General features: G+C 40.6%; 1 protein-coding gene across 1 annotated transcript in view; it reads left to right on the top strand.

The window, feature by feature from the left end:
• Positions 1–24,385, top strand: part of KIF26B (kinesin family member 26B) — a 639,143-nt gene extending 614,758 nt beyond the window's left edge. The window contains exons 13-15 of the mRNA XM_043962875.1: positions 14,795–14,997; positions 15,640–15,790; positions 20,150–24,385. Of these exons, the coding sequence (XP_043818810.1) occupies positions 14,795–14,997; positions 15,640–15,790; positions 20,150–20,298 (503 nt within the window). The 3' untranslated portion in view covers positions 20,299–24,385. The remainder of the gene's footprint in view (positions 1–14,794; positions 14,998–15,639; positions 15,791–20,149) is intronic.
• The last annotated feature ends 1,015 nt before the right edge of the window (positions 24,386–25,400 follow it).

Raw genomic sequence — 25,400 nt, 5'->3', positions numbered from 1 at the left:
TAGAAGATCAGTTGGAGGAACTGGGGAGATTTAACTGAGGGAAGAATCAGGCAAGGGCATGATAGCAGTCCAGATATTTGAAGGAGAGAGGGGGAGAGGGGGAGGAAGAGGAAGAGGAAGAGAGAGAGAGAGAGAGAGAGAGAGAGAGAGAGAGAGAGAGAGAGAGAGAGAGAGAGAGAAAATCTGTTCTGTTTATCGCCAGAAAACTATGGTTGGAAAGTTAGGCAGATTTCAATCCAGCCTAAGGAAAAACTCCCTAACAATTAGAGCTTTCCAAAGGAGCTTGCTTGGGGAGTAGTGAGCTTGCCATCACTGGATGTACTCAAATAGAGGCTGGAGAATCATTTCCTTGTTTGTGATAGTGTGGACAGCATTCTCGATTTGGATAAAGACTGGGCTACATGGTCCATAAGCCTTTCTTTCCAATGTACATTTTGGGGGTGGGCAAAACAATGATACTATCACTTAGTTTCTCCTTTGTCTCTTCCATCTCTCTTCTTTAACTCTCTAAACAGTTCCATTCTTTTGTTTTGGGTTTTTTTGTTTTGTTTTGGTTTTGCAGGACAGTGAGGGTGAAGTGACTTGCCCAGGGTCACATAGCTAGTAAGTGTTAAGTGTCTGAGATCGGATTTGAACTCAGGTCCTCCTGAATCCAGGGCGAGTGCTTTATCCACTGCTCCACCTAGCTACCCCATTTCCATTCTTTCAAAGAGCATTTGTTACAATTCTCCCTATTGAGTTAGCCAGTAGGAAAGTTTCCCTCCTTTCTTTTTACTTTCTCCTCTAGCAGGATGATAAATAATAATAATAATAATTATTATTATTATTATTATAACAACAAAACAGCAATATTTACATAGCGCTTTGAGGTTTGCAAAGTGCTTTACAAATATTGCCTCATTTTATCCTCACAACAACCTTGGGGTCTGGGTGCTATTATTATCATCCCCATTTTATAGGTGAGGAAGAAACTAAGTTAGAGGCAGTTTATTTGACTTCAGAGTTGATGTGGGGTCTTCCAGACTGTAGGTCCTGAGCTCTGCCCATAGCAGCAGCTAGCTTGCTGCCTAACAGTAGTTTACCTGCAGGTTGTTGTTTTTGTTTAGTTGTTTTTCAGTTGTGTCTGACTCTTCATGACCACTTTGGGGGTTTTCTTGGCAAAAAAACGAGTGGTTTGGTATTTCTTTCTCCAGCTCATTTTACAAATGAGGAAACTGAGGTAAACAGAGTTAAGGGACTTGCCCAGGGTCACAGCTTGTAAGTGCCTGAGGCCAGATCTGAACTCGAGTCTTCCTGACTCCAGGCACCCCCTAGCTGCCCCTACCTCCAAGTAAGGCATTGTTAATTTGCTCTGAAATAAACACAGACAAAGCATCATCTCCTCAGATCACTGTGACATTGTCCCAGCCCCTCTATACACAGTGAAATATAACAGTTCTATACCAGTTCTCTGGTTCTTCCTACTACCTCTCGCTACTAACCACTTCTCTGTGGTACAAGAGCTTTAGGTGGGGTGCTACTAAAGGAGGCTCTTTCTAATAGGCTTTTTTGTTTGTTTTTGGGGGGCAATGGGGGTTAAGTGACTTGCCCAAGGTCACACAGCTAGTAAGTGTCAAGTGTCTGAGGCCAGATTTGAACTCAGGAACTCCTGAATCCAGGGCCTATGCTTTATCCACTGTGCCACCTAGCCGCCCCTCTAATAGGCTTTTAAAAAACCTTTTTCCCCCTTATCCAGCCAGCTAGTTCGGGTAATATGCAATTAGCATATTCTTGAAAATACCCTGATGAAGACAGTAACCAGACCTGTTATCTGCAAGAAGCTCTTCTAATAATATTTACAATAATTTCTATAAATATTAATCCATTTTGTTTAAGTTGTCAGTTTTATTTGACATATAGTTGGGCAAGTAGTTTATAATAATATCCTTTATTTCTTTATCCGTTGTGCTTAGAAATTCTTCTGAGGAAGAAAAAAAAACTGTGCAAGCCGATCCTTGCTGTTGCCTTTCTCTACTATCCTTGCTGGTCATTTGCTATCTGCTCTCATCTTGCTACTTCTCTGTGCCACTGAACTGGTTTTTTAATTAGAATGAGAGCCCAGGGGATTAGCTGGTCTTAAGGGATACCTTCTCTCAAACTGTGGTACCTTAATAAAATCACCTTTTTATACACTGGGGAAATTTTTGTTTAGAGTACTGAGATTGGTTATCAAAAACCACAGCATCCTCTAGCCTAGTCAGCCCTGGAGAAACACTGGTGATTTTTTTTTCCTATCCAAATTCTCTCTTGTAATTCCCATCCCACCCCCCACCCCCAGTCTCCAGAGGATTTAGTCATTACAATACCATTTGCTTCATATCTGGGAAAGTGCACTGTTTGCAAAATTTGATTTTATATTAGTTAACATTTAGATTACTTTCTGATAAGATGCCAGAGACACCCCCTGCCCCTTCATGGTTTAGGGGAAGCAATTTTAGTTTTACTTTCTGGGAGGATCTCTCTACATGCTTGGAAGCTTCGGTTTCAAAGGGTGATATTTACTGATCTTGTCCTAGGATAGCCTTACTGTTCTTTTTGTTGCTGTTCAGTCATTTCAATCGTGTCCTACTCTTTATTACCCTATTTGGGGTTTTCTTGGCAAAGATATTGAAGTGGTAGAGCAGCTAGGTGGTGCAGTGGATAGAGCACCGGCCCTGGAGTCAGGAGGACCTGAGTTCAAATCTTGCTTCAGACACTTGACACTTACTAACTGTGTGACCCTGGGCAAGTCACTTAACTCCAATTGCCTCACCAAAAAAAAAAGATATTGAAGTGGTTTTCCATTTCCTTCTCCAATTCATTTTACAGATGAGGAAACTGAGGCAAACATGGGTTAAATGATTTGTCCAGGGTCACACAGCTACTAGGTGTCTGAGGCTGGATTTGAACTCAGGTTTTCCTGACTCCAGGCCCAGCACTCTATGTACTGTACCACCTACCTGCCCTGGATAGCCCTATTGGGATTCTGTAAATCTCCATGAATACGCATTACTTCTAATCCAACACTTTTCTTTTCTTTTCCTTTCTTTTTCTTTGGGGGGGGGGGGGAGAAAGGCAGGGCAATGAGGGTAAAGTGACTTGCCCAGGGCCACACAGCTAGTAAGTGTCAAGTGTCTGAGGCTGGATTTGAACTCAGGTCCTCCTGAATCCAGGGCCAGTGCTTTACCCATTGTGCCACCTAGCTGTCCCCAATCCAACACTTTTTCAGTTCCTGTTATGTTTAAGGAACTACTAGGCACTGAGGATACAAACAAAACAAAAAACAGTCCCTGCCCTCAAGGAGCTTACATTCTACCTAAGGAAACTAACATTTACCCAGTTAAGAGAATACATAATCATTTTAGAAGGGACCCAACACCAACAACTAGAGAGATCAAGGGAGGCTTCCCTGAAATGGTAGCACATGAGCTGAGAACCTAAGGGTTCTTACAGTTAGGGGGACAAGGTGGGATAGGAGGGGATACATTCCAGACATGAGGGGCCAGCCTATATAAGGAACAGAACACCTGCCATCCATGTCTCAGCTCTTCCACTTACTATTTGATGCCTCTGTAAGGTTCCACTTTCTCATCTGTAAATCCTGTCATTGAGTTGTGAGGAAAGTCATCTGTCAACTTTAAAGTATTATTGAGGGGGCAGCGAGGTGGCACAGTGGATAAAGCACTGGCCCTGGATTCAGGAGGACCCAAGTTCAAAGCCGGCCTCAGACACTTGACAGTTACTAGCTGTGTGACCCTGGGCAAGACACTTAACCCTCATTGCCCCACAAAAAAAAAAAAGTATTATTGACATCTATTAGCTTATAAACTGTAATATGCTCTAGTGACATGAGCTTTTGTTTTCTTACCCTTGGTTTTAAATTTTTATTTGTATATTTTACTTATAGATCACCTACATTTCCCAATATAGCCCTCCCCCCTCCCCCTTCCCCCTTCCAGAGATTCATTTTTCATAACAAAGAATTTAAGAAGGAGAAGAGGAAGAATAAAGTTCAGCAAAACTAAGCAACACATAAACCAAATCCAGTATTTATGTAGGATTTCACACCCATAGGCCTCTACCTCTACAAAGAAGGGAGGTATATATTTTCCTGTCTCTTTTTTAGAGCCAGTTTTAGTCATTATGAAGTCATATCATTTGGTAATTTTCATTATATTTTATACAAGCATATATAAAACTAAATGTAAATAAGTTTAAATTATAATTTCACAACATTCAGTTTCTTTTCTGTTGTTCTTTCTACTTACATTCATATAGAAATTGTGTTTATTGTTTTCCTGGTTCTGCTTACTTTATATCAGTTCATAAAAGTCTTCTTATGATTTTCTGTATTCATCATATTCAGTCTCTTGCAGCACAGTAATATCACCTTATATTCAATTCTAATGAGTTGTCTAACCATTTCCCACTGGATGGCCATCTACTTTGTTTCCAGGTCTTTGCTATACCAAATATGCTGCTAAAAATATTTCAAAGTATGTAAGACCTTTAAAAAAATTTTTTTTCATTAAAAATTTTTTTTTCTGCTATTGACCTTCTTGGGGGCATATGCTCAGTAGTAGAATCTCTGGATCAAAGGGAATAGACAGTTTAAGAGCACTGGGTTTGGAGTCAGAAGGCCTGAGTTCAAATCTCACTGTAGACTCTTAATAGATGTATAACCCTGGGCAAGTCACTGCTCCTTTCTCAGTTTCAGTTTCCTCATCTGTAAAATGGGAATAAAAATAGCACCTACCTTTCAGAGTTATTGTGAACATCAAATGAGATAATAATTATAAAGCAGTTAGCATACGGGGCAACTAGGTGGTGCAGCCCTGGATTCAGAAGTACCTGAGTTCAAATTTGGCCTCAGATGCTTGGCACTTACTAGCTGTGTGACCCTGGGCAAGTCACTTAACCCTCATAGCCCAGCAATAAAGAAGGAACGAAAGAAAGAAAGCAGTTATCACAGTGTCTGAAACATAGTAAACACTACATAAATATAACATCATCATCATCACCACCACCACTACCATCACCTCCCAGAGCTGTTGTGAGGATCAAATGAAATGATGATTGTAAAGTGCTTAGCACAATACCTGGCTAACAGTAAGTTCTACATCGATGTCACATGATGATGGTGGTGGTGGTGGTGAGCATCTTCTCTTCCAATATGATACATGTTAATAATACTAATAACTTATAAGTTGTAGAAAGATTTGTACGCCAATGTACTGCTGTTGGAGATATGAATTTGTCTAACTATTCTTGTAAGCAATTTAAAATTCTATTAAAATAATAATAATAATATATAACCCTGGGCAAGTCACTTAACCTTGTTTGTATCAGTTTCATCATCAGTCATCAAGCTGGAGAAGGAAATGGCCCACCACTCCAGTATCTTGTACCAAAAAACCCAAATGAGGTCACAGAGAGTCCAACATGACTGAAATGACTAAACAGCAACAAAACTGCATTAAATCAGGAATTTTCAACCTTTTGAAGGGGTTGGGGACCTCTTTAATAGTCCAGTGAAGTCTATGGATTCCTCAGAATATTTTTAGATAATTGAAGGAAACATTAAATTTCATTTAGAGGTTAGTGAAAATAAAAATATTTTTTCCTATGTAAGTTCACAGACCTCCTGAAATCTACCCCCTGGGAGGTCTGTGGGGACCCCAAGTTAAAAACCCATGTATTAGATTATTTTAAGATCCCTTCTAGTCCATATAATCTAAAATCTTAAAATCTAGATGATAAGAAGATGATGGGGGATTTTTTTCTCCCCTGGTTCCTTTTCACTGAGCAGTGAGTTTCCATATGTTAGGTTTCTTTATCAGTCTATAGATCTGCTGAAATGGAAAAGAAACCCAATCCTTTTCTTTGGTTGGAAGATCAGGAAGCCTGGACAGATGACTGTCAGATCTCCAGTACTTAGTGGGTAGGACCCACTCTGTCTGGGAAAGAGGAATTGATAGGAAGGGGAGGGAGGATGCCATGAAGAAGGAAGGAGAGCATCCTTCTAACTTCTTTGCCTATTCCGAAGGAAAGCACCTTGCTTAAGAACCGAACCATGGTATGCAGTAGTATGTCCTTCTGCCCAGTGCTATATCAGTGACAACCCCACAAACCACAGTAATACATATAAGCCATCCACTGAGTACTTTTGAAGCAAAAAATGTACATGTTACTGAAACAAATACCAAAAAAAAAAATCCTCAGGCTTGTCTATTATTGTAGAAAAGCAAGCTTCCACTTGATTCACAGTAAAATCCTCTTTTGGATGGAACTTCATCTCATTTAATGCACAGTCAGATAATCAGACACCTTAAGTGATGGGAGCAAAAGCTACTGAAATCCTGTCCAGGCAAACCCACCTTCTTTGCTCAAATTAATGAGAAGACCATTAATCAATGCATGGTTAAATTAGATTAGGTTCCATTCAGTTATAGGGCAGACATGTTAGGATGCTCTTAGTGTTTCTAAACCCATATTCTTTCCCAGGGGAGAGCTGCATCACTGCCCCCTCAGCATCAGAAATGAGCAGAAAACCCCAGGGTCACAAATATGGGTGTCAGGTGATTATAGTAACACTACATGGTGGAAAGAATGCTGCATGAGGAGAGTGTGGTTCACAGTCAGGCTCAGTCATGTGTAAGATAGGGTTTAGAGCAGGAAAGGACTGAGTGAATCTTTTAGAGTCCTGTCCCCACTCTCCCCATTTTACAGAGGAGCAACCTGAGACCCCAAGAGATTAAGTGATGTGACCCAGGTCAAGTAAATAGAGATTAAAATCTAGGCCATCTGACTCCAAATCCAGTGCACTTTTCATTATGCTCCAGTGGTTCACAATTCTGTTGGTTGTGTGGCCCTTAATCTCAGTTTCCTCATCTGTGAAATGGGGATAATAATAGTAGGAAGATCTCTGAGTGAAAGGAAATCCAATACTTCTGGAGGCAAGTCACTTCTACTTTTAGCATGTTTGGGAATTTGGGAGGGTTTTTGTTTTTTGTTTTTTAGCATTGAGTGTTTTCCCCCCCATATCTTAAACCTAAATTTGCCTCCTTGTGGTTCTGCCCTTTGGGGCCAAACAGAAAAGTCTAACCTCTCTTATATGTGACAGCCTCATATGCTCTTGAAAAGAGCTTGTTCTCCATCCCTTGCCCCCACTCAGACTAAACACGCTCTAGTTCCTTCAGCAAGCCCTCTCAGAGCACAGAATTGAGGCCCTTGCCATCTTGGCTGCCTTCTCCTGCATGTTGATAAGCTTATCAATGTCCTTCCTTAAAAATAATGTCCTGAAATGAACACAGTAACCCAGATGTGGAATCCACATGTGGCCTGCCCTAGGCCAGAGGACAGGGAGACAGTCATCTTTTGTTTTCCTGGAAACTCTGCCTCTCTTAATGCAGTCCAAAATGGCATTCGCTTTTTTGGCTGCCAAATGATGTTGACATATTCAGTATGAAGTCAAGTGAAGTCCCCAGATCTTCTTCAGACAAATTCCTGCCTTTCTCATCTTGAACTTCATAAAGCTGATTTTTCCTTTTTAGTCATGGGCAACATTTAATATGTATCCCTTCCAAATGTTATCTTATATTTATTTCAGTGCTTTATATGGGCAGCTAAGTGGCACAGTGGGCCTAGAGTCAGAAAGACTCATCTTCTCAAGTTCAAATCCGGCCTCAGACACTTAGTAGCGGTGTGACCCTGGGCACATCACTTAACCCTCTTTGCCTCAGTTTACCCATCTGTAAAATGAGCCAAAGAAGGAAATGGCAAACCACTCCAGTATGTTTACCAAGAAAACCCCGAGTAGGGTCATGGAGAGTCGGACGCAATTGAAATGACTGAATAACAACCATGTTTTACCCTATCAAGATCTTTGGGGAACTTGACTCTGTTAACTAATATATTATCTCTTCTTCCCAACTTGGTGCCATGGCCCCTTTCACCTTCAGCCTCTTTCTTTTCTTCCTTTTCTACTCAACACAGCTCCTAAAGCGATAGTCCTAAGTCATAGGTCTGAAGATGTCCCTTCTTACTTACGACCTTTCACTGGCCCCCTATTGCTAAGATAAAATAGAAAGAAGTAATCCTCTCTTTCATTTAGAACTCTTTATAATCTGACTTCAAACTATTTTTTTCAGACTGTTAGTATATTACTCCTCCTACTATGTTCTAGCTAAATTAGATTACTTGCTCTTTTTCATATAGAACATTGCATCTCCCACATTGGTGCCTTTGTCCAGGCCTGGAATGCTCTACCTCCCTCATAGAATCTCTCCTCCAAATCACATGGTCTCTTCTACAGGAGATTTCCCTAATCCTCTCAACCATTAGGGCTCTCTCCTGCTTCCCATCCCCCTCACAAATTAATACTTTATATTTACTCTGTATGCACACATACATGTATATGCATATGTGCATGTACATACATGGTATTTTGTTTATTCTTATCTATGTAAATTAAAACTGTAACCTTGAGGACAGAGATTGTTTTGCTTTTGTTTTTGTTTCCCCACTGCATTCAATAAATGTTTGCTGAATCAAATGTATATAGTGATTTAAGGCATGCATATTATTTACCCAAACCTATGAGGCATATACAGGTATTATTGTCCTTATTTTAAATATAAAAAATTGAATATTTGTCCAGGGTCACATATCTATTAAATGTTTGAGCTGGAACATGAATCCAGGTGTCCAAGCTCCAAGTTCACTGCTATTTCGGTTATACTATGGTCCCTCTCCATAGCTTCACTAGGATGTTGTGGAGATCAAAGGTAACAATGTACCTGAAAGTCCTTTGTAAAATCCGAAGAAGCATTGTATAGATATAAATTACTGGGTTGACACAGTAGACTGAGACTTGTCCTCAAAGCCAATAAAACCTGTATTAAAGTATTGCCCTGAAGGGGCAGCTAGGTGGCGCAGTGGATAGAGTATCGGCCCTGGAGTCAGGAGGACCTGAGTTCAAGTCTGGCCTCAGACACTTGACACTTACTGGCTGTGTGACCCTGGGCAAGTCACTTAACCCCAATTGCCTCACTAAAAAAAATAAATAAAGTATTGCCCTGACCCCCATTGGCTGTATAATCCCAGCAAAGTGACTTAACTAGCTATTTTCAGGGTCATTTAATATGTATGACACACACTAGGAATACTGTTAATCACCTATACCATCGTCTAGGTACTGCTATGCTTAATAAGCCTCTTTCTTACACAGAAGAAGTTATAGTGCTTGTAGTCGACATTTCTTCATCTTCCTCTTGTACCTCAGCTATGGTTCTCAACTGAGGAACTACCTTCAGTGCTACCTGTAACATCTTCAATCTACTAGAAGTCCTGCAATTAGTTAGCTTTTTCCCTTAAGAAAAGGCTGTAACACTGATATTGATTAAACACAGACTGAAGCATGCTATTTTTCACTTTCTTTAATTTTTTATTCAAATTTTCTTATACAAAATGACTAATATGGTAATGTTTTACATAATTGCACATGTATAACCTATATCTGACTCTTATTACCTCAGGGGAGGGGGAGGAGAGGGAGGGAAGGAGGGATAGAATTTGGTACTCAAAACATTAAATAAAAATTTTTATTATTATTAAAAAATAAAATTAAATTAAGTTCCACACCCCCCCCCATTAAAAGAAAAAGCTCTATTTTCACTTGGCAGTCTTGGCCAATAGTTGCAAAACTCTCTCCAGCTTTCCCAGTTAGCTCTCTGATTCAGGATCTATGCTAGCTTTCCTAGTAAACTCTTTCAGCCAGTGTTAGAAAGTCTTCCTCTCACTCAGGCTTCACCAACAGGTACCAAGTACTCACCTGAGATCAGGTCTGCCCTTTGGCCTCTTCTTGGAATTCTTCTATTAATAATACTTCTTCTGAGCTCTTCTCTAAACTTTTTTCAACTGCCTTAGCGTCTACTGGCTCTTTCGGTATATAAACTCCATTGTCATTTAACCTTTTCTCAATTTAGTTTTTAGGTCTTATCATACCCCAAGTGAAGTGAAATTCCCTAGGGCTCTAGTTTCTCAAACACAAAAGGAATTGAGAGTTAAGAAATGGTTTTAGTTTCTCCCCACAACTCACTCACTCTCTCTCTCTCTCTCTCTCTCTCTCTCTCTCTCTCTCTCTCTCTCTCTCTCTCTCTCTCCCTCCCTCCCTCCCTCTTTCTCTCCCTCTCTCCCTCTCTCCCTCTCTCCCTCTCTCTCTCTCTCTCTCTTTCTCTCTCCCGATCCCTTTCTCTCTCTCTCTCTCTCTCTCTCTCTCTCTCTCTCACACACACACACACACATGCAAAATAGTAATTGTTTTGTTGACTAGAAAATCCTAAGAGAAACTGTTGATTTTTGTCTCACATTTTCTAATAGCAAGTGATAACTTAGTCCCTTTACCTATCTCTCTACATCTATGCTTGTATAATACTCAACTTTCCAGATATTCACCTCTGAACTTCACAACAAGCCCTTTGAAGTAAATAGGACAGATATTGTTAAACCAACTTTATAAATGAGAAAACTGACAGAAAATTTGTGGCATTTGCCTAAGTTAACAGAGAGTTAGTGATAAAGAAGGTAAAAGAACCCCAAATTCCTAACCCTTACTCCATATTTCTTGCTTTGTTGAGATGCTATTGGAAGTGGTGTTTAACAGACCAAAGAAAGTGGTGCCCTTAGGATCTAGAGTAGAAGAGATCTTGTAATTATCGAGTTAATTTTACATATGAGAAAACTAAACTCTGACAAGTGAAACGACATGACCAACTTTTAAAAGTAAGTATAACAAAGCCGAGATTGGAACCCGGGTTCCTCCATCACCTTTTCCAGCATAAAGCACTCCCTATCTTCTATACATAGTTCTGGTGAAAATATACCATAATTTTAAATCATTTGGAAATATCTTCAGCTTCCAAAGCTGAGATTTGAACACAGGTTCCTTGATTACAACTCTAACACATTTTTTTTTACCATATAACACTCTTTCTCTTCCATATATAATTCTGGTGAAAATAGATTACAATATTTTAAAATCACTGGGATTAAATGTTTTGCATGTCCTTTGAGATCACTGGGATGAAAAATTAGCATCCTGGCCTTGACTGCTTAAGGGTCCTGTTAAGTAAGACTCTTTATACATCAATATAAAATGCCCTTTCCAAGCAGGCACCTCTCTGATTTGAGGATTTAGCAAGTCTTCAGCACTCATGTTTCTGTCTTGAGAACGATATGTTGGAGAATTGCAGGGCTAAAGTTTTCTCTCTGTCAAACAAATGAAAAAGAACTTTATGACTTCCCAGGACAAAAAACAAATATAACCTCCCATCTGGATGAAAATATAAGACCTTTTGTTTTTGTTTTCATTGAACCCATTTGGCTTAACCATTCTTATTACAGGCATTGTTCTAGCTCAAGAATTTGGAACATACAACTGTAGCTTTTATGACAATACTTTATCTTTGGAAATTTATTGATGTATTTTGTTCTGGCACATCAGGTACTATTCACTAGACACCCAAACAAATTCCTTTGCCAAGAACATTACTCGGAAGAAAGGTATCTGTTAGCTTGGCATAGGGAAAGGAGCACTGGCTCTTGAGTCAGAGGACCCAAGTTCAAATCCTGCCTCTGATACCTACTGTTTGTTATTTTGATCAAGTCACTAAACCCTCCTGACCCTTGGTTTCCTCATCTGTATAATGAAGTGACCAAACCTATGCAGTACCTTCCAGCTCTACATCCTTGGATCCTATTAACACAAAGAAGGATGTGTCTTTTTTTACATAACCACTAGAATCAACCCAGTTTTTGCCTTTCTATGTTGAACGCCCATTGTTACAGTCATTGTGGTTACTGTGGACAATAATCTTTATGTTCTGCTCCAATCACTACACACACATGCTTCCCAGGTACTCAGTCGTCAGCATTTATTAGGCACTTATTACGCACCAGGCACTGAACTAAGGACTGGGAATACAAATAAAGACAAGCATCTTATATTCTAACAAGGGAGACATGTAAACATATTACATGTAGAATGCAAACATACAAATAACTAAATATATCCAAAATGTATACAGAATAGACAGGAGGCAATTTGAGAAGAGAAGGCCCTAGCCACTGAGAGGACAGGGAGAGGCTCCCTGCAGAAGGTGGAACTTGAGTTGAGTCTTGAAGAAAGACAGGAAAACCAAGAGAGGTTAGCGCATTCCAGGTATGGGGAATAGTCAGATAATCCACGTTAAAAGGAAGGTATACTGTTTAATTGTGCTTATGACAGAGCTCTGTAGGGCCTCATTCAATTCTGTTGGTTGTGCCTAGCCTCAGACCTATAACTCCCTTCCAGCCTGGCATCATTTACATCATAGATTATACACTCATGATTAATGGTAAATCTGAGTCTATTCCTTGAGATTTGCTCACCCAAAAACGTGGTGGTGGTGATGTTTTGTTCTCCCTTGTTTTGCAATTTTCTAATCATTCCTGAAATGCACGCTCCTTCCTTTCAGACAGATTACAACCTCCTGAACTAGTTGAGTGACCTTGGTCCAGCCACTTAAAAATTTCTGAGTCTTAGTTGTATCATCTGTGAAATGGGGACAGTAATACTTGCAAGATCATCTTCACAAAGTTGTTGTGAGGAAAAACACTAAATTTTTATAGACTATAATAGGGTGGGGGGGAGAATTAGGGAGAAGGTCCCATCCAACCATAAAACTCTGTGATCACCACTTGAGTTACAGTCTTTCTTGCTTCATTCCTTGCATTCTTCCTCCTTCCCTCCCCCCCTCCCTCCCTTCCTTCCTTCTTCATTCTTTTTTCTCTTCCTTCTTCCCTCCCTTCTTCCATTCCTCCCTGCCTCTCTCTCCTTCTCTCTTCTTCTCTCTCTCTCTTTCTTTGTCTCTCTCTTTCTTTTCTGGGTCTTTCTTTCCTTTCCTTTTCTTTTTTAAATTTTATTTCTTTCATTCCCTACCATTTATATCACAATTACTATGTGCCCAGCACAGAGTATTTACTCCTAAAGTAAGTATTAAACATTTTTGCCCGAAGCCTCATACGTAAAGACGGAGACTGGCTGGTTAAGCCAGGCCTCCTTTCCTAGAGGCTAACCTGGAATAGATATCAACTAGGAAAGAAATCCTCTAGGTCTTGGTTTGTAGCTGCTGTTTTCACCAAGCCTCTTTATTTATTCCCTTTGTGAACCTGGGTTGTGCATTTGGTTGGGTTTTTTTCAGTCTTTGTTTGGTCCTGGTTGTCTTACACACCCACACAACCTATGGAATCAGTGATACACAGAAGAGTTTCATTAGGGCTCTTACTGAAGCATTTTCTCTGCTTTCCTTTCTATTGGTAAAGGGTCTCCATCTTCAGCTATAGATGATTTCTTTTGGATTCCACTGTATGTATGATTTCTTGCTTGCTGACTCTCTCTTCAGATCAGTTCCATCTCAGAGGCCTGTGCTCATGAAGCCAAGGTTGTGGGTTCAGTCCTTGGATTGGCCAGTGAGCTTTAGCCATAGGCTGTCCCCTAACCTCATCCAGATGGTCTTGCAGATGTGTGTCCCTGGTCACGAGGGGATCTGGGTAAGACAGTTTGGACAGCTCCCAGTGCAGGCTGGCCACTAGGCCACTAACCAAATAGCTCAGAGCATGTGCTTTCCAGATGGTTGCTTAGTAACATCATCCTTTCATTAAAAGGACAGCATATTATCATTTTTTATCATTATTTTCTGGTTGTTTCCCAGGCATTTTTTTTCAGCTTCCCATTTTGACTATAAACTCCTTGAGATTAGGAAGTTTGTCTTATTCTTCTCCCTTCCAATGACCCACAGGACCAGATGTAGTTCTTTGCCCTCACTAGGGACCCAGTGAATGACTAACTTCATTATAGGAGGGGGTTTGCTATCCAAAAAACTTAGTGAAAGCTAATAAAGTATGATTTAACGACACCTAAGGCTCTAGTATTAGTTGTTTGTAGATGTGTCTTCCCCCAAGCAACATGAATAATTCTTTGACAGCCATTGTGAGACGTTAAGGTCATCCAGTTTATATAGCTAATATGGCCTATGACATTGAATAAGTGCAGTGATCTGATGGGATAGTTCTTAAAAATGCATGCCTTAATTGAACTTCAGAAGTAAATATGTAATACTTACTTCAGGAATAAATACTATGTGCTTGGCCCATAGTAAATGCTATATAAATGTTAGAAAAATGGAGAGAGAGAGAGAAGGGGGGGAGGGAGGAAGGGAGAAAGGAAGGGAGGAAGAGAGGGAGAGAGGAAGTCAGTTCCTGTCTTCTAGGAGCTTACATTCTAATGAGGGAAGAAAAGGGAATTGAAAGGGTGGTGGGAAGGGGATCAGATACCTGGAAGAGAAGCATGGTCAAGAAAATCTTATAGCAATGAGTCTGCAGTACAGCCTGGAGGGAGATCAATATATCTTTGACCTAGTCTTCCTCTTTAAATGGGAAATTCTTGAAGGAAATAGCCAATGAGAAGGTGAGGCCTTGGGGGTGGAAAATCCTTCTAATGTGAGAAGTAGTGGGGGGTGGGGGAAGAGGTTTCTCTAGAATGGGGAGAAGAGTCAGCAGAGCAGCCTAAAGAAAGAATTTAGCAGAGGTCATTGGAGAGAGAGGGCAGGAAGACTCAGATTCATACCCTCGCCACACAGCCTGAGGGTTTTGACCCTGGCCCATGCCTGTATCCCATTGGACCAAAGGAAATCAAAAGAGAGAAGAATGATTAACTTATGGATTAATTCCTATCCAGGTTCTCAGAGACGGAGGCTCATTCCAGCTCTCTCACTTGACACCACGTCCCCAGTGAGAAAACCTTCAAACAGTGCTGGTGTCCGCTGGGTGGATGGCCCAATGCGGAACACGCAGAGGAATCTAGGGGAACCCTTTGAGATCAAAGTCTATGAAATTGATGATGTGGAGAGGCTTCAGCGGCGTCGAGGCATTGACAGCAAGGTGAGAGCTACCTCGAAACATCTGGGGGCTGCAAAGAGGATGTCAGGACAGAGGAGGGCACCAACTCATTCATCTAAAGGGACAATGAATGGGTGATGGCAAGCTGTGATTCTCTCTTTCCATAGAGAACCAAACAAGAGGGTCCAAAGCATAAGTGGAAAGGTTCTGACTCGAACATCAGGGTTGTGAAACACAAGGAAGGTAGTCCCCAGATAGCTTTGTGGGTGGCATCTCTAGCAGAGATTTAAAAGTTCACTCTATCTGGTATTCCTAAAGGCAGAGGGATGCACCCGGACTCCTGAGGCTCCATTCTGTATCATTGACTTGACAGACCCAATAAGTACATGCCCTGCTTATATATAGTACCTTGGGCTTTCTCCATGGGAAGGCCATGAAGCTCCTGCACTCTGGGCAGATCCTAAGTCTAAACAGTCAGCCCCCAGTACTGTAGAGTATCTTCATCATTGTTTCCTAAGCAGAGAAATAGCTAAGATTCCTCGGGCCCTTTCCAAGCTTCCAGATGACTTGTCCCTTGTTTATTCAATAGTTATTGGACTGGATATATTTGACCTCAAAGTCTTTCTCTCCTTTCTCTCCCCACCCCCAACCCCACCCCATCTCCCCTCATTGTCTATGTACTAGGAGGTGATATGCTTCAATGCAAAGCTGAAAATCCTGGAGCATCGCCAGCAGAGGATTGCTGAGGTCCGGGCCAAGTATGAGTGGTTAATGAAGGAACTGGAGATGACTAAGCAGTATCTGATGCTGGATCCCAACAAATGGCTCAGTGAATGTAAGTGCCTGGGTTTGTTTTTGTCATTGTGGCCTAAAGTGCTTTCCAGCTAAACAGTCTGACCTGTAACCTTGGAGCAGAGTTAGAGAGACTCTAGAAATGAGCACATAGAATTCTTATCAAATGGAGATAGAACCACAACTAAGGAAAGGCAACTAGGACTTTGTACCAGGCTGCCAAAATTTAGATGGTGCAGGCAGAGCCATTCAAGAGATACTTCCTTCCCTTTGGTCTCACTCCAAGTGAATGCTACCCATCATTCACTCCTTTTCTAGACACACACACACACACACACACACACACACACACACACACACACACACACACACACACACACACACAAAACCCTCCCACTTACAGCAATGAATAGAGATATTTGAAATGAACAAGTAATCCTACTCACCAAGAACCAATAAGTGAAAGATTGGATGGGGGTGGGGGGAGTGGTTGGGAGAGGAGATGCAGGAAAGGGTGGTAAATATTGCTCCTAAGATTACTTCTTATGTGTCTCAGTCCAGAGCACCTGAAAATGAGATTTTTTTCCTTTTATACATGTGGCAGAAGATCACCCAGACATAAAGGCTGTATTATAAATCTGTTCCCACACCACATAATCACACTGCATTTCTAGCCTGGAATTGAAAAGCATTTATAAAGCTTTTAACAGGATAGAATTTACAATCTTAGAAAAAAGCCAGGGGTGGGGGGATACCAGAAGAGTCAAGGGGAGGAAGCCCCAAAATGTAATTTTGGTTTAATAGAAAACCCCAAATCTCAGTGACCATATAAACCCAATTCATAATAGTTCTTGTGATGTTTTTAAAAGACAGGCTTCAATTGCTGCTTCATTAATTACCAGCCATTTTATTTATGAAATGGAAAATCTGAAGTTGGGTCACTAGGTGGCTGAGTGGATAGCACACCCAGCCTGGAGGCAGAAAGACCTGAGTTCAAATGTGGCCTCAGAAACTTATTAGCTGTATGATCCTGGGCAAGTCACTTAACCTCTGTTTGCCTCAGTTTCCTCATTTGTAAAATGAGCCAGAGAAGGAAATGGCAAACCATTCCAGTATCTTTGCCAAGAAAACCCCAAGTGGGGTCATGAAGAATTGGACACAATTGGAATAACTAGTTAAGCAACAACAACGAATCTAAAGTCAGTCTCAAAACTTAACATTGATGTGGGATCAGCACTAAATATTTAATTTACTGGGGCAGAAATAGTTTGCTAGCACCAGTAATGGCTTACAGGTATATTTATCCAATGTATCACTTTCTATAATGCAGATAGAGATCTGGGCTTGAAGCAAGAAGAACTTGGGGTGAAGGCCCACCTCCAACATAAGCTCACTCTTTGTGACCCTGGGCAAATCACTTAATCTCTTAGTGCTCTAAGCAATTCCTTAAGGCTATGTTGCAGAAGAGTTATTGATCAACATTTGTAGAGGGAGTTTCCTCATGTGGAAGTCATCTATGCCAATGGAATCACAGCTCTGTTCCCTATCCCTATATTTTACGGGGGCAAGGGGAAGGTTATGTTCAATCATTTTCCACTCTTTGTAACTCCATTTGGGCTTTTTCTTGGCAGAGATACTGGAGTGGTTTGGTATTTCCTTCTCCAACTCATTTTACAGGTGAGGAAACCGAGGCAAGCAGGCTTAGGTGACCTGCCCAGGATCACTCAACTAGTAAATATTTGAAACCAGCTTTGAACTGAGGTCTTCCTGGCTCTGGGCCCAGTGCAAGATCTACTTCATCACCTATGTTTGACGCTCCAGGAGAGGGCTTGGCCCTGAACTTGTACAATCAAATCCAGGGCTCCTTCCACTAACCTGTGCTGTCCATGTGATCCTGGGCCTCAGTTTCATCCCCTGTAAAAATGAGGTTGACCTCAACATTAACTAACTTTCTGTTCTCGTTTGGGAGATGCCCCTTTCTGGGAGGAAGCAGAGGTCTACCAGAAAAGGCAAAAGGGCCTGGCAGGGGTTCCGATACCCTCTGCCCAGCCACTCTTTGCTGAATACTGGTTCCTCTTCCTAACCTTCTCCCTGAAGTTCTCTGCTATCCTAGCCTCCCATTACAGAACTTTCAATGAGGAAATAAGCAACCTTTTCCCCTTCCCTTCCAGCATAATGCAGTGGAGATCTGGGGAAGTCATTCAGGTTCAGATTTTTTCAGAGCCTTGTTAAGAACACATAGCAAAGGGGCAGCTAGGTGGCACTGTGGATAAAGCACCAGCCCTGGATTCAGGAGGACCTGAGTTCAAATTCAGCCTCAGACACTTGACACTTACTAGCTGTGTGACCCTGGGCAAGTCACTTAACCCCAATTGCCTCATCCCCCCCCCAAAAAAAAAATAGCAAAAAAACCCAAAAAACATTTGACCAGTTTGGCTTTCTAAGCACTATAGAAATGTGATATCCAATAAATATTCTAAGCACTAGAGAAATAGAAACACTCAGTAAATATTTGTGGAATGCATGATTGACGCAGCAATCAGAGGTACATTTAGCTGAGGCGCAAAGGAGCAGACCTGAAATTTGAATTACAGTTTCAAAACCTATTAGCTGTTTAGCCCAGGTCAAGTCACATCATCTTTCCAAGACTAGGCCTCTTCATTTGTGTCCTTAGCGGTGTGAGGATCAAATGAGGTAATGGGCCAGGGAAACCTTAGAGCTCTGTACATTTTAACTGTCACTATTGAATCAATTATTAACTAATTAACTAATCAATTAACACTATATATATATGATACTTATACAAGTAATTGTTATAATTAATACCAGTAAGTGGATCCATTTTCAAGCTAGAGCAGGCTTAGTATGTAAGATAAAGTGTATGTGCTTCTTTAGGAATGAGATCTAGGGATTGAAATTAGGAGACCTCAAAGAAAAGACAACCCCTTTCCTTTTCAGAGGTGGAGAAATACACAGAGATGGAACGTTGCATACATATTTCTGACTTTTTAAATGTATTGATCAGTTTTTCTTATTTTTTTCTTTTTTTGTCTTTAAAAATATAGGTTGACAAATGCTCTAAATCACTATTGATTAAAGAAATGTGAATTAAAACTCTGAGCTACCACCCCATACCTATCAGACTGGCTAATATGACAAATGTTGAGAGAGATGTGGGAAAATTGAGATATTTATGCATTGTTGGTGAAGTTGTATACTGATTCAGCCATTCTGTAGAGAAATTTGGAACTATTCTCAAGGGGCTATAAAATAGTGCATACCCTTTGACCAAGCAATATCACTATTAGGCCTGTATCTCAAAGAGATAAAAAACAAAAAAGGAAAATATATACAAAAAATATTTATAACAGCTCTTTTAGTGGTGGCAAAGAATTAGACATTGAGGGTATATCTATCAACTGGGAAATGGCTGAACAAGTTGTTATATTCAATGATTGTGATGGAATACTGTTGTACTATAAGAAATGATGAGCAAGATACTCTCAAAAAAACCTGAAAAGACTTACATGAATTGATACAAAGTGAAATGAGCAGAAGCAGGGGAACATTTTAAACAGTATCAAAAATATTGTATGATAAAGGGCAGCTAGGTGGTGCACTGCCCCTGGATTCAGGAGGACTTAAGTTCAAATCCAGACTCAGACACTTGACACTTACTAGCTGTGTGACCCTGGGCAACTCACTTAACTCTCATTGCCTGGCAACTAATGAATGAATGAATAAATGAGTAAACAAACAAATAAATGACTAAATAAGTAAGTAAATAAGTAAATGAATGACTAGATAGATAAATAAATGTTTAAAGAAAGAAGAAAACAATATTGTATGATGATCAACTGTGAATGATTAGCTATTCTCAGCAATACAAAGATCCAAGACAATTCTGAAGGACTTAGGATGATAAATGCTATTCACCTCCAGTGAAAAAACTGATGGAGTCTGAGTGCATATCAAGGCTTACTTTTCATTATTTTTCTTTTGTTTGTGTTTTCTTTCACAACATGGCTGACATAGAAATATGTTTTGCATTACTGTACATGTATAACTTATATCATTGTTCATCTCAATAAAGGAGGGAGGGGAAAAAGGGAGAGAATTTGGAGCTCAAAAAATTTTTAAATGAATGTTAAAATTGTTTTAATATGTAATTGAGAAAAATAAAATATTACATTTTAAAATATGTGATATGTTAATATGGGATGGGATGTCTAGAAGGGGTAGGGGAAGAGACACTGGGAGAAATTTTGGTAATGTGAAAACAAAAGATACAAGGGGGAAGACACCAAGGCAAAAAGCTTGCCACCTGATCTGGACGGACATTCAAGTCAGTCAGTCTTCTCCCTTTACGCTGTATCCCCACCATCTCTCTTCTCTCTTGCAGTTGACTTGGAGCAGGTATTGGAACTGGATTCCTTGGAGTACCTAGAAGCTCTGGAGTGTGTGACTGAGCGCCTAGAGAACAGGGTCAACTTCTGCAAGGCCCACCTCATGATGATCACTTGTTTTGACATCACCTCCAGGCGCCGATAAAGAGAGTCAACTCCTCCCCTCCCTTTCTCTCGCCTCTACCCCATCTTCCACCTCCATACCACCCACCCACAACCCAGGACTCCCCAGAAAAAAAACCCAGTCACTCTCAATCGGGCCCTCTGCAAAGACAGCACCCCAAAGACCACAGAATGAGGATGAAGGTCGGTGGCATGTCTGGAGCGAGCGTTGAGCGGCAGGCGATTTTTCTTTTCCTTTCATTTCTCTAGGAAGGGTGCCAACACCAAACCCACAAGTGAAGGAGCAAAATGTCGGGAAGCCCAGGGATCTGAAAGCCCCTGCGAGACTGAAAAGAGCACTTTGAGGAACTTTCAAGGACACGTTTATACATACAAACTGCTAGCAAAGGCAACCTTGTTCTTTCCTGGCTTTGGCTGAGGAAGGGGTAGGGTGGAAGCAGGACTGCTGCTGCTGAGAGCTAAACAAAACAACAACAACCAACAAATACCCCGAAAGACTGTTTAAGTGCCTTGCAAATCTTTATTATCCAAACATTTATGTTCATACTTTCTTGTGTACAGATGGTGCTAGTCAAGCAAATTACAAAACAAACAAAAAAGGAAAATCAAACACATTTTGGAAATGTATTAATGTATTTACAGCATCATTTTCTCCTGTTTCTGACTTGCTGTTTCTAAGTAACTTGTGTTTGTAGAGCTATTTCCTAATCAGTACCACATATGAATAAATGTTAACTGTTCCTTTATGGTTTACCTCCAGTAAGGCCACTCAAACAGAACGTGGACACGTCCTGTCAATAGCCGGTATGTTTCCAACAAGACTTTGGGGTGCCAGGTGATCTTAGCTACTGTCTTTCCCCATTCTCAAGGACATGAGGACATGGCTGGGGATGTTCATGTCCAAGGATCACTTTGGGTTTTGGGGAATGGATGAGGAGAAAGGTGAATACCACCCTAATGCTAGGGGCATCCTTTGGGATCTCTTTCCACTGCCACCCTCCTCCCCTGCACCCTAACAGCTGATGTGTTATCAGTGGGCTTCATGTAGGGTCCCACCAGGGAGTCCTGGCAGACATTTGGATTCTTATCACCATGCATCCACCATTTATTTGCCTCTTAAAAAACAACCCCATGGACTGAAGTTTGTCATTTAAATTTTTATTCTCCCAAACCCTTTGAAATAGAACATTTGAGCAAATGCAGAAGTCTCATGCTTCAGTTTTGTGGATTTAATCTTGGGAGACTCTTAAGACCTGTCTGAAGTACTTAGAGCATGACAGATTGGTTAGGTGTAAATGAAGGCAGCTTAGTGCCACTTAACCTAAATAGCTTCTGATCTCTAAAACACTATCAGAAAACTAAAGAATAAGGAAGTTAATTTGGCCAGAGTCCTTAGTTGCCATGGAACTGCAGAGGGATGCTTTGGCCTTGACCACATTTCTCTTGCCTCAGCCCTAGAGCACAGGGGAACAGGGAGACATCTCCTCTTCCTCATTCCCCGATATGTCCTCCCAGGCTGTCACATTACCAGTGTCCCTCTAAGATAAAAAAACAAAAAACCTGGCACCAGTCAGAATGGGTGTTATGATAGAATAAAAGGAGGCACGGTATAGTTGAGTACTAAAATCAAAGTGTGTGTGTGTGGTGAAATCCCAAATTAGTTCTGTGTGACCAATACATAGGCAAGTTATTTCACCTTCTGAATCTCAATTTCATTATCACTAACTCCACAGAGTAGTCGTGGGGCTCATGTGAAATGAGTACTTCCAAATACTTTGCAAATTTGGAAGTCCTGAATAAGTATCAGGTATTATCATATAGGGTTCCCAGATCCTGGAAAATTCTGGTTTTATGCACAAATTGGGATGTGTATCCTAACAACATTACTTTGGGATATTATCCCCATTTAACAGATCAAGGATGTTGAGGTCAAGGACCTTCCCTGGTAACCACAAGGAATTAGCAACAGAAGCAGGCATGGAGTATAAGAGTCTTACCTTCCATCCCAAAGCTCTCTCCAGGCATAAGTGCCAATTAAATGTAGTGTTGTTTTTCCTTAACCTGTTTCCAGGTTTCTGCACATCAAACCAGAGCCTCTGAGGCATTTTCTACCAACACAAAGAAATGTCATATTTCCAGGCTAGCCCATTGAAACCCTACTTCCTCTTGCCCTCCCCTCACTCACACTCGCTCACACACACACACACACACACACACACACACACTCACACACACACTCATACACACTCAGTTGTTGTGACTGGTGAGACATTGGAATCTCACAACCTACCCTGCAATCAAATATCTTTTTGAAGGCTGATGGGTTTCTTTTCTGGTGGGGAAAAACAGTTGGACTTCAAAGAACCATCTTTGGAATCTTATGAATCAAAATACAATGAAGTCTGCATTGCTACATCCTTTACTGGTTCACTACCTACAGTGAATTACAATTCTAGACTAGAATATTCCATATAATTTCATGGACGGAAAGGACTGAGTTATGGCAAAAGATTGATCTAGAAGAGATTTCATAGTCAGTGTAACCATCCTCTTCATCATCTGTAACTATCACTCTGTTCCCCCAAAGCCAAGCATAGGCACCCCCAGCTCTTCACTTGTGACTTCATTTGACAGATTCTTCTCATGACTTTGCTAATGGTTTATGCTCTTAACTTCCTTGCATCTGTGAATGCATTCAGAAGTAACTAGACCACTTTAAAGCATCCAGAGGCAAAATCCTTACATTCTTTGTTCTTTGCTAAGCTTTCCCTGAGGTCTGCTATTTGACATTCCTCTTCACGACTGATTTCCATTGCACCAAAGGTCTATAGTCTGGAAAATTGTCCAGTGTTTTCAATGAAAGGTCTCTGGGACTTCTGTTACAACAAAATCAGTTGATCTGTAATCCTATTGCTTACCTGAAATTTATGGTCCCATCTAGGTCATCGCCATGTTGCCTTTAGCAGGCCTCCTTCTGAAACTCTGCTGCCTTTCCATTGGGGAGACAATGGAGAAATCTCCAGGGATTCAATATCTGAATTGATATGATTCTTCCTTAGGAATTCTTTTCATCTTGCTTCCAACAGCATTTCTCCTTTTGTATTTTTCTACCAACAGTCTAAAGCACCAACAGGGTAGTATTAAACCAAGAATGAATTTGCCAAATAAACTGTCTTATTAACTCCAAAAATAATGCCAGACCACATCTTAGAACAAGTTATGGCATTCCACCAGATCCTAGGCTGGCATCCATAACTTGTAGATAACATCCATCCTCTTTGGCACAATTTTCTATAAGAATTGCCTTAACAAAACCAGATGTGAGGACATGGAATCTTGTACCATCATGTGCCTATCCCAGACTGCAGCCTACATGGATTCTAGCCTTCAAGGGCAGAGCAAGTGTGTTCTGTAATGCTGGAGACAATTCTATAACTGTCTTTGCACAATGACCAGGCAGTTAAATGGTTAAAAGAGCACCAGATATTATTTCTGCTTCAGTGAAGACCCAAGAAGGAAAAGGAGATGAAGACAGAATGTCTGTCTGTAATACCACAGACCTTTTCACCAATTAAAAGGACAAAAGACATGGTTATTTGAAATAAGCATTTAGATAGAGGAGAAAGTCTTTGGAATTCATGGATTTTTTTTCAGCAACTGGAGGAGAAATACACTTCAAATAAAAAAAGGTACACTGGTAATCTCAGTCCTGTCTCCCTGAGACTAAATCCATATTGCATTTCATGATGCCTGACTGGTGAGATGTTTCATGCTGCGAAGGAGAAATGGTTTTCTTTATCCCAGGCTTTCCTTCATCACCTGATGTCTACAACCTTTGATCTTTTAGTCCTTGAATTGCCTTCTGCATCACAGGACAGCTTATGTCTAACTTTTCTCTCTCCCAAATGAGAGATAGGAAACATGGGGCCGGTTATTTCATCTGCCAATTGACATCCTGTACAAGGAGGGCTCAAGATGCAAATACAGAGCTCTATCCATTGCCATGAAGGAAATTGAGAACCATGCTGATCCCAGTCAGCAAGGCCTGCAGAGAGTTTTCCTTGCCTTTAAAGCGGGAATGGCAGATGCACAGGGATTAAACAGGGCAGGGATCTCATACAATCTGCTGAGAGGTTGTAGGGATTTTATTGCAGCCCCACATCCTACCATTGTCTCCTATTTTATGTTTTCCTAAGGTCCATCTACCAGTTAACCCCCCTATCGGCATGCATATGTTCTCTGCTTGGTTCATGAATTTCTGCTCAAACATTCAGCCAGAAATGAAAACTCTTGTCCTAGAACAAGTAGTAAATTCTTGCATTTCTTTCTGTATGTACAGCAGTTGCTAAAGCTCATTATTAGCATTAGAAAGACAGGGAAACTCCACCTTAAGCTCTAGCTTCTTGGGGATGAGGAGCAACACAGGATTCACTGGTAGTCAGGAAATGAAAACACAATTTCATTTCTCAATGACCACAAATGGTTTCTAATCTAAGTGCAGTCCTTTACCAGAAAAAAAAACATAAACAATAGTTGGTTTTCCAATTGAAACAGAAGGACAATTTTCCCATTGTTTTTTCTTGCTGGGATGTGTTAGTCAACAATTTATGTACATATCCCAATATAGCAAATCTGACTAAATGACAGATTTTAGAATCCCAGTACTATGTGTGGGTGGCTATAATAACTTATTAACCTCAATAATTGCTTATTCTCTTAGTGAAACCATATGCAAGAACTAATGCTGCCAACTAATGTTGGTCAACATAAAAATTTGGACATTGGCACAAATTATAGATGTTTTTGCTGGTGATTGAGTTGGGAGTTAGTGCCAGGGAGATACACCAAAGTCCAGTATCTTTTGTCCGTCATGGATACTTCCTCTTAGCTTCTGTATCCATCCAACTAATAATAAATTAATAATAATAATGAAACTCTAGCATGAAACTCTCACATGCTGAAAGTCCATAATAATCCATCTTTCACTGAACCAAATGAAGAGCATGGATATAGATTAAAGACACAAAAATGTTGTAGACCTTTAAAAGTATTGCCCTTCTATGTATTCAAATAATCTTTCTCTTTCTCCTCCTCCTTCAGCAAAAATCCAATTAACATGGGTGG

This window comes from Dromiciops gliroides, chromosome 4 (assembly GCF_019393635.1).
Source record: "Dromiciops gliroides isolate mDroGli1 chromosome 4, mDroGli1.pri, whole genome shotgun sequence".
In the NCBI taxonomy this organism is placed as follows: domain Eukaryota; kingdom Metazoa; phylum Chordata; class Mammalia; order Microbiotheria; family Microbiotheriidae; genus Dromiciops; species Dromiciops gliroides.
Note: the sequence above shows the minus strand (reverse complement) of the source record. Positions and strands in the feature narration are given on the sequence as shown.